Genomic DNA, 15,777 nt, shown 5'->3' with positions numbered 1-15,777 from the left:
AAGGCAAGGTTATTTTGTTTCCTCACTTGTGTGTGTGTTTTTTGGTTTGTTTTTTAGTCTTTCCCTTCAGGCTCTCTTTTTTTCTGTATGTTTGTTTCCTGTTTTTTTTTCTTCTATTTTGCTCAGTCTTTTAAGTCCGTCTCTTGTGCAGGGGCCAAGCTCCTACTTGCCATGTGCCCTACTGATAAGCTTTTTATCCCAGAGACAGGGGACAACCCTGCCTTAGTCACAGGGGATTGAGCACAGGAGCCATGGGACACTGCAGAGGGCAGCTGGCACCCCAAAGTGCGGAGTTCCCTAGCTGTAGAAGGCTGTGTTTCTGTAGCTAGCTGGAACGGTGAACAGCAGCTGTTGGGATTAGTGTGAGTTCCTCTCCTGGGAAGTGCCCACATGGGATGGTGTAGTGCTGAAAGGGTTAAACTCTCTTACTGTCACAGAGCCTCCCTCTGGGGAGAAGCAACAGGAGGAGAGTGGGAATTGGGAAGCAAATTGCAAAAATTCTGCTTCTCTTGCAAATGAATGAGTGAGAGATAAGCCTCAAATGGCACTTCCTGGTGAGGGAATGGGCAGTGCGGATCAGGAGGGTTGGAGCCATTTAACCTGAACTTCTACCCAACTCAGTAACTGAATGTCTACACTGCAATTAAACACCCACGGCTGGCCCTGACTCTGGCTCGGGCCATGTGACTGCAAAATTGCGGTGTAGATGTTTGGGCTCGGGCTGGAGCCTGGGCTCTGGGACCCTCCCTCCTCATGGGGTCCCAGGCCTTGGGCTCCAGCCTGAGCTTGAATGTCAACACTGCAAGCCCAAGTCAGCTGACCCAGGCCAGCCATGGGTGTTTAATTGCAGTGTAGCCATATCCTAAAGCAGTGGCTCTCAACCTTTTCAGATTACCGTACTCCTTTCAGGAGTCTGATTTGTCTTGTGTACCCCCAAGTTTCACCTCACTTAAAAATGACTTGCTTACAAAATCAGACACAAAAATACAAAAGTGTCACAGCCACGTTATTACTGATAAATTGCTTATTTTCTCATTTTTACCATATAATTATAAAATGAATCAATTGGAATATAAATATTATACTTACATTTCAGTGTATAGTATATACAACAATATAAACAAGTCACTGTATGAAATTTTAGTTTGTACTGTCTTCGCTAATACTTTTTAAGAAGCGCGTTGTAAAACTAAGTCAATATCTAAATGGGTTGCTATATCCCCTGGAATACGTCTGTGTACCCACAGGGGTACGCTTACCCCTGGTTGAGAACCACTGTTCTAAAGGATCGGGGGGGCACCCGTTGTGTCTTTAAGGCAGGATGTCATGTAGCTCGAGTTCAGTTCCCGTGCACTTTCGAAGTGCCACGTGCTGGATTGGCAGGTTGAACAACTCACTCCATAGCAGCATCTGCATCACCAATGTGCCTCCCCATCTGGGAATGAGAGAAGAGGGCTGTCTGCAGGTTCGCTTTTGGCCTGGTTTTTCTGCAGACACTGCCAACATGGGCACCTCTTTGGGATGGGAGCCCCCATCCCCCCCGCCCCTCACTAGGATCTGGACAGAAACCATCACCTTGACCAATGTACGTACGGCAGCTGTCTGGTCATCTCACCGATAGACCCAGGAGGCAGAGATGAGATCCTTCTCCCGTTTCTGGCTTATGGCTGTTGTGGTGGGGATAAGAACCTCCAAAACTTGAAGCAAGGGTAACCGATGCCAACTCAGGCAGATGCCCTTGCAGAGAGTCTGAAACGGTAGCTGTGAGGCATGAACTGCCCCTGTTCACTCAGCTGCCCAGTCCTCTTTCACCTCTGCATCAGATGGTCTAAAACTAAAGCACCGGAGCATATTTCTTACCTACCTTTTGACTTCATTGTATTACTTTTGACTTGAGAGGTTCTTCAGACAAGACTCAGAGTGCTCCTAATTCAGGAGCAGCCATCTTCGTGGCCATCCCTCTTGAATGAAGACTGTCCAATGGGGTCATGCTGTGGCATCCCTGGCACCAGGAGCAGGCCCCGTGGCATTCGTTTCTCATGGGCTGTCTGTATTTCAGTGGGTGATTGTGGGGAGGAAAGGGAAGAAACGCCGTGGAGGGGGCAAGGGCTATGAAATAATTGCCTTGCTGGGTTAAAAGTAGTCTGTGATGACCACAGAGTTTTCCTAATCTGCATAAATTCACGCCATAGTACCTCTGGACATAAATGCTGGTTGACCTTTTTTCAAAGGAGCTTAAGAAAAGATGGGGCCCAAATCCCATGGGAAGTCAATGGGAGTTAGGAACCTCCCTCCTTTGAGGGCTCCTGGCCCATCTGCTCAGGAAATGCCTGGGCTGGAGCACCAAGCTTAGCCTAGGACTGAGCTGCAGGACGAAGGTCGGGGACCCGGCACCTGTGTGTGTTGTGCTTGGTCCATGCTGCCAAGTTTGCCTCTAACCAGTCGAGTGCTCTGTATGCACATTCGGGTTCTAAAACACATCCCCGTTGCACCCACCAGCCATGGCTGTCATGGGATTTTGGTGCCCAGCGGTTCAGAGGTTAGTTGGCATTGGTCTGGACTGCTCTAGTAGCTGTTTGTGGATACCTGACCCTGAGAAGCTGTTGCTTTTCATCCCCTCAGCTGACTGATACGGTTGGTTCAGCACTGTGCATCCCACATGCATGATATGACAAGCCCACTCGACAGACCTGGAAGTCTGTGTGTTTCCCTGTCACACCCATGCCTGAAACCCCAAATACAGGGAAAGATACATTTGTGACAGCTGGTAGCAACTCCCCCTTCCCCTTGAGGGGTCTGGAGCGTCTTTCCTTCGCTGGCATGCCTGTAGTTGAGAGGAATTACCAGGAGGTAACCAGGTGCTAAGTGCAAACAGAAGATTGAAGGCCAGCAATAGAAGGAATCTGTGGGGAGAGAAATGAACTCTATGGAGGGGAAATCCTGCCTGTGCAGATCTCCAAGAAGAAGAGGGGAGAATCAAGATGTCTTTCTGCGGCAGTTTTGTACCCTCTTCAAGGTGTACGAGCCTCTGTGCTAATCCGAGTGAAGACTCTGACCCAGTCTAGAGACCAGCACTCAGTACTAGGAGAAGGGACAGCAGCCTGGGGCAGGAGTGAGTAACTGGGCTGCACAGATGCTGCAAGAACAAGGCTCGAGGCCCACGAATGTCCCAGTGGAAGCTCCTGTTGCTCCTTTAGAGGTGCATGATGGTGCTTCAGGCAGTTTAGCAGCAGTGCTTCTCCTGGCTCTTCTGAACGGGAGAGTTTGTTATGGGCCCACTCTTCTGCCTCTAGCCCCAGTAACCCTGGCAGTGGGGGCATTTTGTAGCCAGAGACGTGCATAGCATATGAAGGGTTAAACCATGGCAATACACAGGGATGATGCCGAATCATGTTGCATGGTTGGATGCTGCATTCTGATATAGCTGTCGTGTAGGACTTGAAACCAGCTTCTCTGGTAGGGCTTTAAGCAACATCCCTCAGTTTGGGCTTCCGTCTTTAAGGGTACATCTACAGTGCAATTAGACACCAAATGCTGGCCCATGCCAGCTGATTCGGGATTGTGGGGCTCGGGTTAAGGGGCTGTTTCATTGTGGTGTTGATGTTAAAGCTTGGGCTGGAGCCCAGGCTTCTAGGACCCTGTGAAGTGGGAGGGTCCCAGAGCTCGGGCATCTATCTACACTGCAATTAAATAGCCCCTTAGCCTGATCCCAGGTCAGAGGGCACAGGACAGCTGTGGGTTTTTAATTGCAGTGTAGACATACTCTAACTCTACCATTCCTGATGAACACTTTCCTTGCACGGAGTGCCTCTCAGACTTGTCATAAATAGAGGCAGCATGATCTAGAGGGTGGAGCAGGGAGTTTCCATCTTAAAGCCATTTAAGCTCTGTGTTTCCGTTTGCCTGTCTTCAAAATGGAGATAATTGTGTTTATCCCCCTTTTTGTAAGGCTCTTAAGAAAGTCACCTGCAAAGTGGCGGGAAGCCTGCAAACCATCATGGGGGCCACTGTATTATCAAGGCAGCAAGGAGCCCTCAAGGAAAACAAGGCTGTTACAGAGAAGCTCAATTAATTCTTTGCATAGGCCTTCACTGCAGAAGATTGAGGGAGATTCCCATACCTGAGCCATTGTTTTCAGGTGACAAATCTGAGGAACTGTCCGAGACTGAGGCATCAATAGAGGAGGTTTTGGAACAAGTAATAAATTAACCAGTACCAGGACCAGATGGTTTTCATCCAAGAGCTCTGAAGGAACTCCAGTATGAAACTGCTGAACTACTAACCGTGTAGGGTGACCAGATAGCAAGTGTGAAAAATCGGAACAGGGGTGAGAGGTAATAGGCACCTATATAAGAAAAAGCCCCGAATATCGGGACTGTCCCTATAAAATCGGGACATCTGGTAATCCTATAACCGTGGTATGTGACCTATCACTGAAATCAACCTCTGTACCAAATGACTGGAGGGTAGCTAATGTAATGCCAATTTTTAATAAAGGTTCAAGAGGCGATCCTGGCAATTACAGGGTAGTGCCTATCTTCAGTACCAGGCAAATTGCTGAAAACTCTAGTAAATTATCAGACACCTAGATGAACACAGTATGTTGAGGAAGAGTCCACACTGTTTTTGTAAAGGGAAACCGTGCCGCACCAATCTATTAGAATGCTTTTTTTTTTGGGGGGGGGGGGGGGGGTTCAACAAGTAACCAGGCAAGGGTGATCCAGTAGATATAGTGAACTTGGACTTTCAGAAAGCCTTTGACAAGGTCCCATACCAAAGGCTCTTAAGTAAAATAAGCGGTCATGGGGTAAGAGGAAAGGTCCTCTCATGTATCAGTACCTGCTTAAAAGATAGGAATAAATTATTAGTTTTCACAATGGTAAATGGTAAATAGATGGGTTCTCTGAGAATCTGTACTCGAATTTATGCTGTTCAACGTATTTATAAATGATCAGGGAAAAAGCGGTGAACAGTGAAGTGACGAAGTTTGCAGATGATACAAAACTGCTCAAGATAGTTGAATCCAAAGCTGACTGGCAAGAGTTACAAAGGAATCTCGCAAAACTGGGGAGTGGGCAAGAAAATGGCAGATGAAATTCGGTGTTGATAAATGCAAAGTAATGTACTTTGGCAAACATAATCCCAACTATAAATGCAAAACAATGGGGTCTAAATTAGATGTTGCCACTCAAGAAAGAGATCTTGGGGTCATTATGGAAAGTTCCTTGAAACTATCTGCTCAATGTGCAGCCGCAGTCAAAAAAGCTAACAAAATGTTGGTAATCATTAGGAAAGGGATAGATAATAAGAGAGAAAATATCATAGTGTCACTATATAAATCCATGGTATGCTCATACTGTGAATAGTGCATGCAGTTCTGGTCACCCCATCTCCAAAAAGATGTACTGGAATTGGAAAAAGTACAGAGAAGGGCAACAAAATGAAAAGGGGTAGGGAACAGCTGCCATCTAAGAAGAGATTAAAAAGACCGGGGCTGTTTATCTTAGAAGAGAGAAGACTAAGCGGGAATATGACAGGGAAAGTAAGGAAGTGTTATTTACTCCTTCATATAACACAGGAACCACGAGTCACTCGATGAAATTAATAGGCAGCAGGTTTAAAACAAACAGAAGGAAGCACTTCTTCACCCAACGCACAGTCAACCTGAATAACTCATTGCTAGGAGATGTTGTGAAGGCCAAAAGCATAAGTGGGTTAAGAAAAGAATTACCCAAGTTTATGAAGGATAGGTCCATCAACAGCTAGTAGCTAAGAGGGTCGGGGCTGCAACCCCATACTCTGGGTGTCCCTAAACCTCAGACTGCCAGAAGCTGGGACTGGACAACAGGGATTGATAACTCGATAATTGCCCTGTTCTGTTCATTTCCTTTGAAGCATCTGGCATTGGCCACTGTTGGAAGACGGGATCATTGGTCTGATCCAGCGTGGCTGTTCTTACATTCTTATGATTGCTCTAAAACCTAGGGTACTAGAAGCACTCTGACTCTAATGGGAATCCAGTCAATATGCACAGTCTACAATTGCTCTCTTCCTGGCCTCCCAAACACTTTAGGTTATCTCTTGAACTGTGAATGGTGCATTGCCTGTCCATTTTTTTCTAGGCCCTCATTTCTCCTCAACTACTTGCTGGCTTCCAGGGGTTCCTATGTCTTTGAATGAATGCACTCTGCTAACTAACTGTAGCTGCCTGTGCGTGGACTTGCTCTTAGCATCTCAGCCGCACGTGGGTAGCAGATGCGCTCTCTGTGCCTGAGGTGAGCTTTTCATGTTGATACACAGATGCTGAGTTTGGCTTGAGTCCGAAGTGTGTGTGTGTGAACTGCTATCAGCCATCCCAGGGTCTCTGACAAACTGAACTCCCGCACAGCTTGTTGCTGCGTGTAGCATAGCACTCGGTTTATTTTGTTCTTGCTAGTGCAGTGACATTCTGATGGTCCCCTATCCATGTATCTCTGGAGAGTGCAAACGGCAAGCAAAGTAACATGCTATTTCGTCAGATAGGTGTCACCACAAAACACATGGGAGGGTTGCACCTGGTTATCCTCAACTAGAGGAAACAAGGCATCTGTAATGAGGTGGATACTATGTATCACTAGCCTTTCCAGAATGCTGTTGGAACTGCTTGGCTGTGTGTCAAAGGCCCTAGACTGAGATTTTCCTATAGCGCAAAGGGGTAGGGGCTTTTGGGGCGCAGAGGCATCTGAGATCTGTCTTAGCTGTTGCTATGAGTTCTCTAGGTGGGCAGCATAGTGACAACCATGAATTTCTTAAACAACCACAGATCTGTATCAGTATTATGTAGCTTAGTACATGCCCGCTTCTAGCACTCAGAGCTTCTGGTTAGTGGTGTTGATATGAGTATTATGGAAAGTTCTGCAGCTCTGGCACTATTACCGTGATCAAGAAGATACGTTTTAAATACTAACAGGAAATCCTGGCAGCATGTATGTACAGCCAACCACTGCATCTGTTCAGATTTAGTTCTGAGACTGTTTTATACATGTTTGGCAAGAACACTCCCCCAGCCATAATGGAAAAGTCTGCCTGGAGAAAAGCAGGAGAGCCTATTGTTCCAAGAGCTGCTGCAGCCAAATTACTCATGCTTCGGGATGTCAGAGGAATCCTGGATACAAATTGGCTGGTGAGAATAAGGCCAGGACACAACCAACCATGCCAAAGTGGGATGCTCGAGTGCACCTATTGACACTGACTTTTTGTTTGTTAATTGCTGATTATTAAAGGAACCCTGTCAATTTAGAGTCACACATCTTAAAAATTGTTCACCTATGTTTGCTACAAGTAACATTTATGGCTACTTGCAACACTGAGAGGTCAAATGAAAAAAATATTCTCAATTCCTTTGTCACAAAATCTCTCCTGTGCATTTGAGAGCACTGCATGCAGAGTTGGCGTCGCGGCTTTGCCCTGTAGGGTCAGTAACCTTCCCCTAGTCAGGTTGAGCTTTCAGACCACAGCTGGAGGAGAGAGAAACATTTAAAATAAATTCTTTCTGATTACATTTTCTTTTAGCCTGGACCAAGCAGTTGTGGAACTAGCTGCTACCTAACTGCATTGCCATACACTAGCTGGCAGCAAGTCATTTCGATTTGCACCAACAGGATGTTGTCTGCATTTCCTCTGGTGTCGTAGGGCTTTTATCTGGTCTACTGGGGCTGCTGAAACATGAGAACCTTAGCGGAGTCAAGTGTGGACTTGTGTGAGTTGGGTTGGAACATCCCAGCTCGGCGTCTCTAGTCCATTCCCTTGCACCATATGGGGGTTTGCCTTTCTGTTTGCCAAGCACAGACCTATGTAGCAATGCATGTTGCATCCTCTCATAGGACTGCAAGCATTGTTAGAAGTTGTGTGGGTTGGAGAACATGGAGCAGATGCTGTAGGTGCATTTCCTTTGCTGCAAATGGAGAATAACTCTCTTCTCCAGATATTTTATTTCCCGGTTCTGACTGTTAGAGTACAAACAATGCTGCTTCTTTAGCTGAGCACAGAAAGTACGCTCCAATTTCTTTGCTGCCAGCTTTCCGCTCCAGTGCTGCCTTGTTGCACCTGAATCCTCCCGCACGTACATGAGCAATCCCCACAAACCACCCCAGAATCGTACAGGTTTAGGGTTCAGTCCTACTGATCTCTCTTACCTAAGCTATGCCTAGAAGGGTGCTTTGTGTTACTGTTTCTGTAACTGCAACAGTTAAACCCTTACATAACCCAGTATTTCTCCTAGCGGTTACATTCTTTCCAAGTGGATTTGTTTTTTCAAGTGGTATGTAGGATTTTTTTCCACTCTTGGCCTTGCCATTTTGAAAATGGCACTAATTCAGGATCCATGGAAAGACCTCTGGCTTGCTGGGTCTATAATTTTGCAAGGAGCAGTGTTGGGGCCAGCAGCCCATTATCAGCATGACTTTTTGTGGCTTTGGTACAAAGCTATGCTTTGAAGGAACATGCTGCTACTGTGCATATAAAAATTGGCGTGTTCCCTACTGGATCTGTGTGTAACTCTGTTCTGGAGAGCCCGGGATTGTGTGTGTGGTTGTTTTTGTTTTTAAAGTTCGAAGTGGTCTAAATGCATTTGTGCTGTCAATTTGTATTCTGCAATGTAGGATTGAGTATGTGCAATAGAATGTGTGCTACTTGGGCGAAGTGAATGCTTCCTAGTGCCAGATTCATGTGAGTCCTGACTGACTGTCTGGCTTACAAGAGGTTACAAGCTCTTGCAGGTCACTGGCAGAGAGAGGATGGTGAATGTGAAAGTGGCTTTGTTTGGATGTAGGCTTCTTTAATTCAGCTAAACTTACACACCCACACTCACTCACTCAGTCACACACACATGTTTTTGGACTTAAGGGGAGGGGGGGGAAGCACCTAGCACATCATAAAAGGCCAAAAATAACAGCGGAGTGAGGCAAACAAGCCAGGAGAGGGTCTGATTTCATCCTCGCTAGGCCTAGTAGCAGTGAGGGGGGAATGTGTCCAGAGCCTAGGAGACTTCCCAGAAGACCTTGATTACTCCAGAATAGAGAACCAAGCTCTGGACATAGGCCAGGGGTTCTCACAACAAATTTTTTGGTGGCCTCAGAGTGTGGCCACCAAATCTTGCTGGTGGCCGCTCTGACCATTTTCCCTAAAATACTTTAGGAAAAACAAATAAATATGCACATACATATGTCCAAATCATTGTAATTTATCTGCATAGGGGTTGTTTTTTTTTTGAAGACTCAATAATAAAAATTAATGTACAGTTGTCTCTATTCTTTACTGGACCTAAACAGAACAGAAACACATATAATGTGCTTTGAGCATTCTTGTCTTTTTTTCTTGTTTCCTTTGCTTTTTTTTTTTGTTGTTGTTGTTTTTTAAAGACTTGCTAGCTACTAAGTGTACTGTGAAAAGTGATATTAACAAACATACAAATATCATTTTCACAGCAGACTTACTCATCCCCAGCAACCCCGGGGACAAATTAAGCCCTGGGTACAGAGGCAATGGGGGCCAGAGGCGATGGGGCACTGGGGGAGGCAGCGGGGCCAGGGGATAAGGGGGGTGAGCTCGGGGCCAGAGCCTGGGGGTGGAGCCCAAATCCCCTTAGCTGGAGCCTGCCACCCCAGGGCTGAAGCCCAACCCCCCCTACTCCAGGAAGGTGGGGAACTCACTGGCTGCCTGCTCCTCCAGCTTGTGTGTCTCCAGAGGAGGGCAGGGTCCGCTCACTGCTGGTGGCCCCTGGGGAGGGGCTGCTGCTCTGCCCCCCCCCCCCCCGCTCCCCCCAATCACTGCCCAGGAGGCTGTGGCCACAAGAAAAATCCCTGGTGGCTGCGTTTGAGAAACGCTGAACTAGGCTGCAGCTCCCAAGACCCAGGCTGGTGGAGAGGGGGTTGAACATCCTATAAGGTGGCAGCTTTTTGGCTTCTACTGGAGTTTTTCTCTAAAAACTGAACAACTTTGGCTGTCATTGCAGGCCCTGGTTCCTTCTGGAAAGGATGAATTCATGAGCTACTTTAGTTCGGGAGCCCCAGAAATAACACACTGACCCACAGAGCAGAGTTGTCACGTGTGGGTTGGAGATGCAGTTTAGATATTCCCCCTTTTAATTTACAGGGTTTCCCTGATCAAGCCACTTCCAAACAAAGTGGGGCACAATCAAGGTTTACACCTGTGCATTTTGTAATTGCCCTTTAGCAGCTTACAGTTGCAGTGTTTCCTTACAGGTAGCATGAACCTGCAGCTCTGTTAACATGTGGTTGTGGGAGTGGCTGGTTACAAGGCACTTTTTTTTCTTTCTAAACCAAGTAATTGAATCTTTTGATACCCACACGCCACTTCCTCCCCCCGCCTCCACAGACTCGTAATAGTGACAATACAGTGGAACTTTACTAATTCTCCCTCTGCTAATCCACAAACCCAACAACGGTCTCTCAAACCAGGCAATACTGTCCCATTTATGAACATCAAGTAGGGGGTTGTCTACACAGGGAAATTTACCAGCAGAACTACACCAATATAATTATCTCTGCAACTATGCAGTGTAAACCAACACCCCCACCCCACTTTGTGTGAACACTCTTTCAGGATTTAGAGTGGCCTCTTTTCAGCCTAGCTTTTGTCCTTTGGAAGCAGCTGAAGCAAAACTGTAAGTGCGGTATAATACTACCACTAGGCTGAGTCGGTAAATTTCCCCATGTAGACAGGCCCTTAGTAGCAGGGTCTGTGCTGAGATCTCATCTCACTAAGACTTCATCAGTCTGATTAAATATTCTGACTATGACACTTACAGGAAGGTTCCTTGGCTCTGGAATTTGCCTCCCTCCTTGCTGTGATTGATTTGCATCATCAGATTTCTGATGATCTTTGGGATATGACGCAAGAGCAGCCTGTTCTACCAGGCAGCTCTTGTGAATGGGTATCGGAGGGGGATGGATGGGGGTTGGGAAGATATTGCAGGAGGGGTCTCTGGTATGGGCCTTGTTGGACAACCTAATATTCCATTTTAAATTGCTTTAAATAAGCTTTGTAATGTTCTTAGACCCATAGTTGGGTGCAGTGAATGGTAAACCAAGCTAACTGCACTCCAAGGAAGCACCGTCTGTGATGCATTATCCATTTTTAACCCATCTGTCCCCTTCACTTGCTTGGCTAGGTTAGTCATTGGCACTCATGCTCAGGGTGTCTCTCAGCTTCCAAGCTAAAGGGCAAGAGGGTGTTTGTTGCCATCCTCTCCCGTTGCTCTGCACTCAGCATTTACTTCCCAGAGTTCCTCACTGCTCTTCCTTCACTTCCACAGGTCCAGAGGCAGTTCCCAGTTACACGCCAAGCATGACGGACGCCCCCAGAGATGCTGGCCTCAAGCAGGCCGCACCGCCACGGCCCGAAAAGCCAGTTCCCGACTTCAGCTACGTCGGGATCGACGCCATCCTCGAGCAGATGAGAAGGAAAGCCATGAAGCAGGGATTTGAGTTCAATATCATGGTAGTCGGTGAGTTCCCGTCAGACGCTGCTCTCCCAGGAGACGCCGGCTGTGCTGTGCTTGGTGGAGGACAAGCTGTTTATTTTATAGCTCCTTGACAAGATTATTCTCCCTGTAGCTTCTATAGGAGCAGCTTCCAAGATTTAATGCTGGGATTCTTGCATTCGGAGTCAGCAAACTCCCCCCTACTTTAAGGGGCCTGGCTTGCTATCGGTTGTTAAAGCACAGAGTTGGTTGGGATCAGTGTTGCCAGGCACATCGTTTAGCATTTAAGAGTTTGTGCGCCCTTAAATCTAGTGGGGGCTCCCCACAGCCAGACCTCAGTGCCCCCGCTTGGGCCATGGACCAAGGAGTCTTTCTCCTCTCTCTTCCTGTTTTGTCCCCAGTGCAGTGGTTTGATGGTATAAGTGGGAGGCCGGTAGTAACTGCATGATTTCAACCTCTTCCTGTGAGTATGTACAGCTCCTAGCATAATGGGGCCTGGTTTTCGATTGGGGCCTCTAGGTTTTACTGTACTACAGATAAACAAAAAGTAAGCAATGATTCTGCCCAAGCTGTACGGACAGTTTCCCCAGATCTGCTGCATTTACCTGGGGATACCAGGCGCTGTGTGAGATGGTGCTGCTTGTGAAACAAGGCCTCAGAGCAGGGCTCTTTTCCTGAAAGGCCTGGGGACGGGGAGGAGTGCAGTTTACAGGTGGGCTGTACGAGGCTGGAGATGAAGAGGGGTGTGCAGCAGGTGGGTTGGAAATGCACACCATTATCAGGGTAGTTGCTGTGGTGTAAGCAGGGCCTGTGCAGCATGGCACAGCGTGGCCCCAGGTGTCTACTCCTCTGCAGCTGAATTCTCGATGTGTTATGATGAAGAGGAGGGGCTGTCGCTTTGCATCCTGGTTGCCTTTCCATTGCTGCTTGGGTGAGGCACAAACCGCTTGGCCCTCAGAGCTGGACTGGGGGTGCAGCAGCTTTATAAGCAGGGGAGGAAATAACACCGAAGATTCGCTGATGTAATTAAAGGACCCCAATGGGGCTGGCCTCATTTTGAGGCTCCTCTGGCTGGACCATTTGCCAGTCTGAGTGGCCTGCAGCATATAAAAGCTTACCCTGGTGCAATGTACACTGGGATTATAGCATCCCTGGTGCTTGTGGTATGTGGGGAATGGGGAGGAGCTTTGCTTTTCCCTCTTCCCTTGTGAATGGTGAGCTTGGTGCCAAAACCTGATACACCGATAGACGTTCTTGAGCTCTTGTTATCCCTTTGAGGCTGCAGTGGATAAAGGACAAGGAACCTAGAGTCTTCCTTCGGTCTCCGGCAATCCCCACCACCACAACCCACCTGCCCTCACTTGGAGGCCACAGGTTTCCTTACTGCTGCTCTAGCTGAAGTTTTACTGCTGTGGTTATCTAAGTTTCCCTTTTATAAGCCTCTAATTTAAGAGGTTTACGGCTTGGCTCTGCCGAAACTTGCCTCAGGTTAAAACTGTCTGCCTCAGCAGATAGCAATTGAAATCTGAGCACGTGGATCTGTAGGTTTGGTTATAAAGGGGGAGGCTTTACAGAAGAGCAACCTTTGAAGAAGCATCTGTCTATAAAAGAAATGAGCAGAGCTAGTGCTATCTGTGCTCCCTGCACTGCCTGTAAAACTGTCATCGATGCTCCGTGCTTTGCAGTGGTACCCAGATCTAAGCTGCTCAGCTTGCAAAGTTCAAGGTGGTTTGCCTGGACCCGTGAAACTCCACCTGGGATCTGGAAGTCGGAACCCATTTGACTGGGGTGAGCATATGGCCCGTATTGGCCAGGAGAGACCACCTTTTGAAACTCTGTCCTGGCAAAACTGGGCATTTCTCCCATTTGCTTTTGCCCTAGGGGAAGTGCAGAGGAATGTTCAGGTAAGAGCAAACGGGAGAAATGCCCAGTTTTGCCAAAAAAGTCATGATGCCCCTGATGGCAGCTCGGGTGGGGGGCAATGCCAGGCAGGGCTCGGGCCAGCCCCCCACAGCTACACCCAATGTTTTCAGTTAGGGAAATATGATCACCCTACACTTGACTCCTGCATAATCCCCAGGAATAAGGGCTTGCAAAGCAGCTTGTCCTCAGTTCCTCTTGAGCAACTGTAAGCAGGACTTGGCCAGTCAGCTGTAGGTAAGCAGTTTCTCAGGTGACCGACCCATGGCAGGGTGCAAGGGGAAGAGAACACAACACCGAGTCTGCTTGGAGCACAAGGCCTCTGGCATGTGTTTTGTTTTTTTTTCCTCTCTCCCTCAGTGCCTCCTGCTGGTGGGGATGGAGTGGAACAATGTCTGCTCTCCCCGATGGTGGAGGGTGCCAAGCACTGTTTATCCTGGGCTGCAAAGTACAGAAAGAAAGTCTGGGGGTCAAAGACGACTGGAGTAGTTTTGGCCTAACCTGCCGTGTGTGCTGGCACTGTCCATTTCCTCTGACATCCGCTCCCCTGGGAGCCTGATTCTGCACCTGGCTTTCCAGCCCCCTGACATGTAGCTCTCTTGCTCTCTCTGCCCTCATCCCTTTCCTGTACCTGGACAGCCGGGGCCTCCTTGCTGGTTACCGTGGAGCTGTGCAGCAAGCCCAAAACCAGGCCTGGCTCACAACAAACCCGGAACTTGGGTCAGAGTCACTGAGACTGGTGAGCCTGGGCCAGCTTTGCGGGTTACAATAGCTTCTCCCCAAATCAGCTGCAATTTCAGCTGACTTTCTGTCCCCCAAAGATCAAGATTCTTCATGAGATCCAAAGTTGCATGAACTGAGATCCTAGGCCCCTGGCAGAGCTGGACTTGCTTCTGCCCTGTCCTGGGATACCCTGAGTTCACAGCTTAGGGGTGTTGCTTTGTGATGCCCAGGAGCAACAACTCTCCTCTTGCCATCCGAGGGCAGGCTGCAGTGGGAAGGCACCTCTTCCTTCTGCAGTTCTGGTGGTGATGGGAGACTTTTAAGAGGGGCCCGGACTTGCCTTGGCAGAATGCCGTGTGTGGTATGGAAGCCCATACCTCACAGTGGCTGGAAAACTCTGTTCTTTCCTTGGCAAGCTCCTGGCTGAGTGTTCACAGGCTAGGGAATTCGTGGCAGCCTAAACAAGTGCTGAAACTCTCTGCCTATCACAGGAAAACACAGGGTATGCAACAGAGCGGGCGAGGGGTGCTCAGTGCATGTGAATGGGAGGGTGACCCTTGCGATGGATCACCGAGCTTTATAAGGACAGGTTGGACAACCACCTGTCGGAGATGGGATAGGATTATCTGGTCCTGCCTTAGGACAGGGGGCTGGACTAGATGGCTTCTCAAAGTCCCTTCTAGCCCTACAGGTCTAAGTCTGAGGCCCCAGGATGGGATCTCCCATTATCCCCTCACTCTCTCCTGCCTGACTAAATACCATGCCAAGTTGGGAGACAACAGGCTTCCTGAATCTGTACAGATAAGGGCAAGGGGATGGGGCAGCTGCTTATTTCAGGGCTCCCACAGAACTGCGGTATTACTTGGGGATTGTGTGTGTGTCTTGTCTGTCTGTCTCTCTCGCTCTTGCTGAATCTGGGAGTCTTGCCATGTTCCTAAAACTGTCTGGAAGTCACCCACAGGTCTCTGGTTCAGGCAGACAGAAGGGAGAAATGAGGAGTAGCCAAGCAGTTTCAGTCCTTCTTCCTGATGGGCTTAGTCTAAAGCATGCGCTCTGTGGAGTCCATTTGAATGCAGCCGAGTGGGATCCTCAGGGTTAGCCTAGTCATGTGGCAGTGCAGAGCACCCAATGAACCTCTATTGGAAAGCAACTTCCCAGGCAACTTGCTTACAGGAGCTGTAGAGAAGCACGCCTTCCCTGGACACGTTCTTTCCAGTCAGCTCTTTCTTGGTCCGTCCTCTGCCTTTCTTCATTAGTGCTCAGCTGGGCAGCCCCACAAAGAGCCAGACAACACCCCACTGTATTGCCCAGACATTTATCTAGGTATAATATGGCCCCCCACTCTGGCATTTGAGCACTTGCAAAGACAGGTACTATTATCCTCGTTTTACAGTTGGGGAAGCAAGGGGCAGTGAAGTTAAGTGACTTGCCCAGAATTACACAGGAAGCCTGTGGTGGTGCTGGCAGTTGAACCCAGGTGTCCTGTGACCCAGTCTAGTGCACTCAACACAGGACCATCCTTTCTGTAGAGCAAATCTCTCTGGAGACCTTTGCCACCATGAGCACTACTAATGTCCTCAACAATACTGTTGAGAGCTTCAATCAGATTCCTGGAAGTGTTTAACTCGTGGGTCAGTCTGGATTTCCCAGAA

The 15,777-nt window shown here is 48.2% G+C and overlaps 1 protein-coding gene across 3 annotated transcripts in view; it reads left to right on the top strand.

Annotated features, from left to right (window-relative positions):
- The window catches only part of SEPTIN9 (septin 9), a 144,622-nt gene that overhangs the window by 98,300 nt on the left and 30,545 nt on the right, over positions 1–15,777 (top strand). For all 3 annotated transcript variants that reach the window (XM_077833212.1, XM_077833215.1, XM_077833214.1), the window contains one exon: positions 11,315–11,506. In XM_077833212.1, the coding sequence (XP_077689338.1) occupies positions 11,315–11,506 (192 nt within the window). The remainder of the gene's footprint in view (positions 1–11,314; positions 11,507–15,777) is intronic.

This window comes from Eretmochelys imbricata, chromosome 14, assembly GCF_965152235.1.
Source record: "Eretmochelys imbricata isolate rEreImb1 chromosome 14, rEreImb1.hap1, whole genome shotgun sequence".
Lineage (NCBI taxonomy): Eukaryota > Metazoa > Chordata > Testudines > Cheloniidae > Eretmochelys > Eretmochelys imbricata.
The sequence above is the reverse complement of the archived record's forward strand: the minus strand, read 5'-3'. Positions and strand labels throughout refer to the sequence as shown.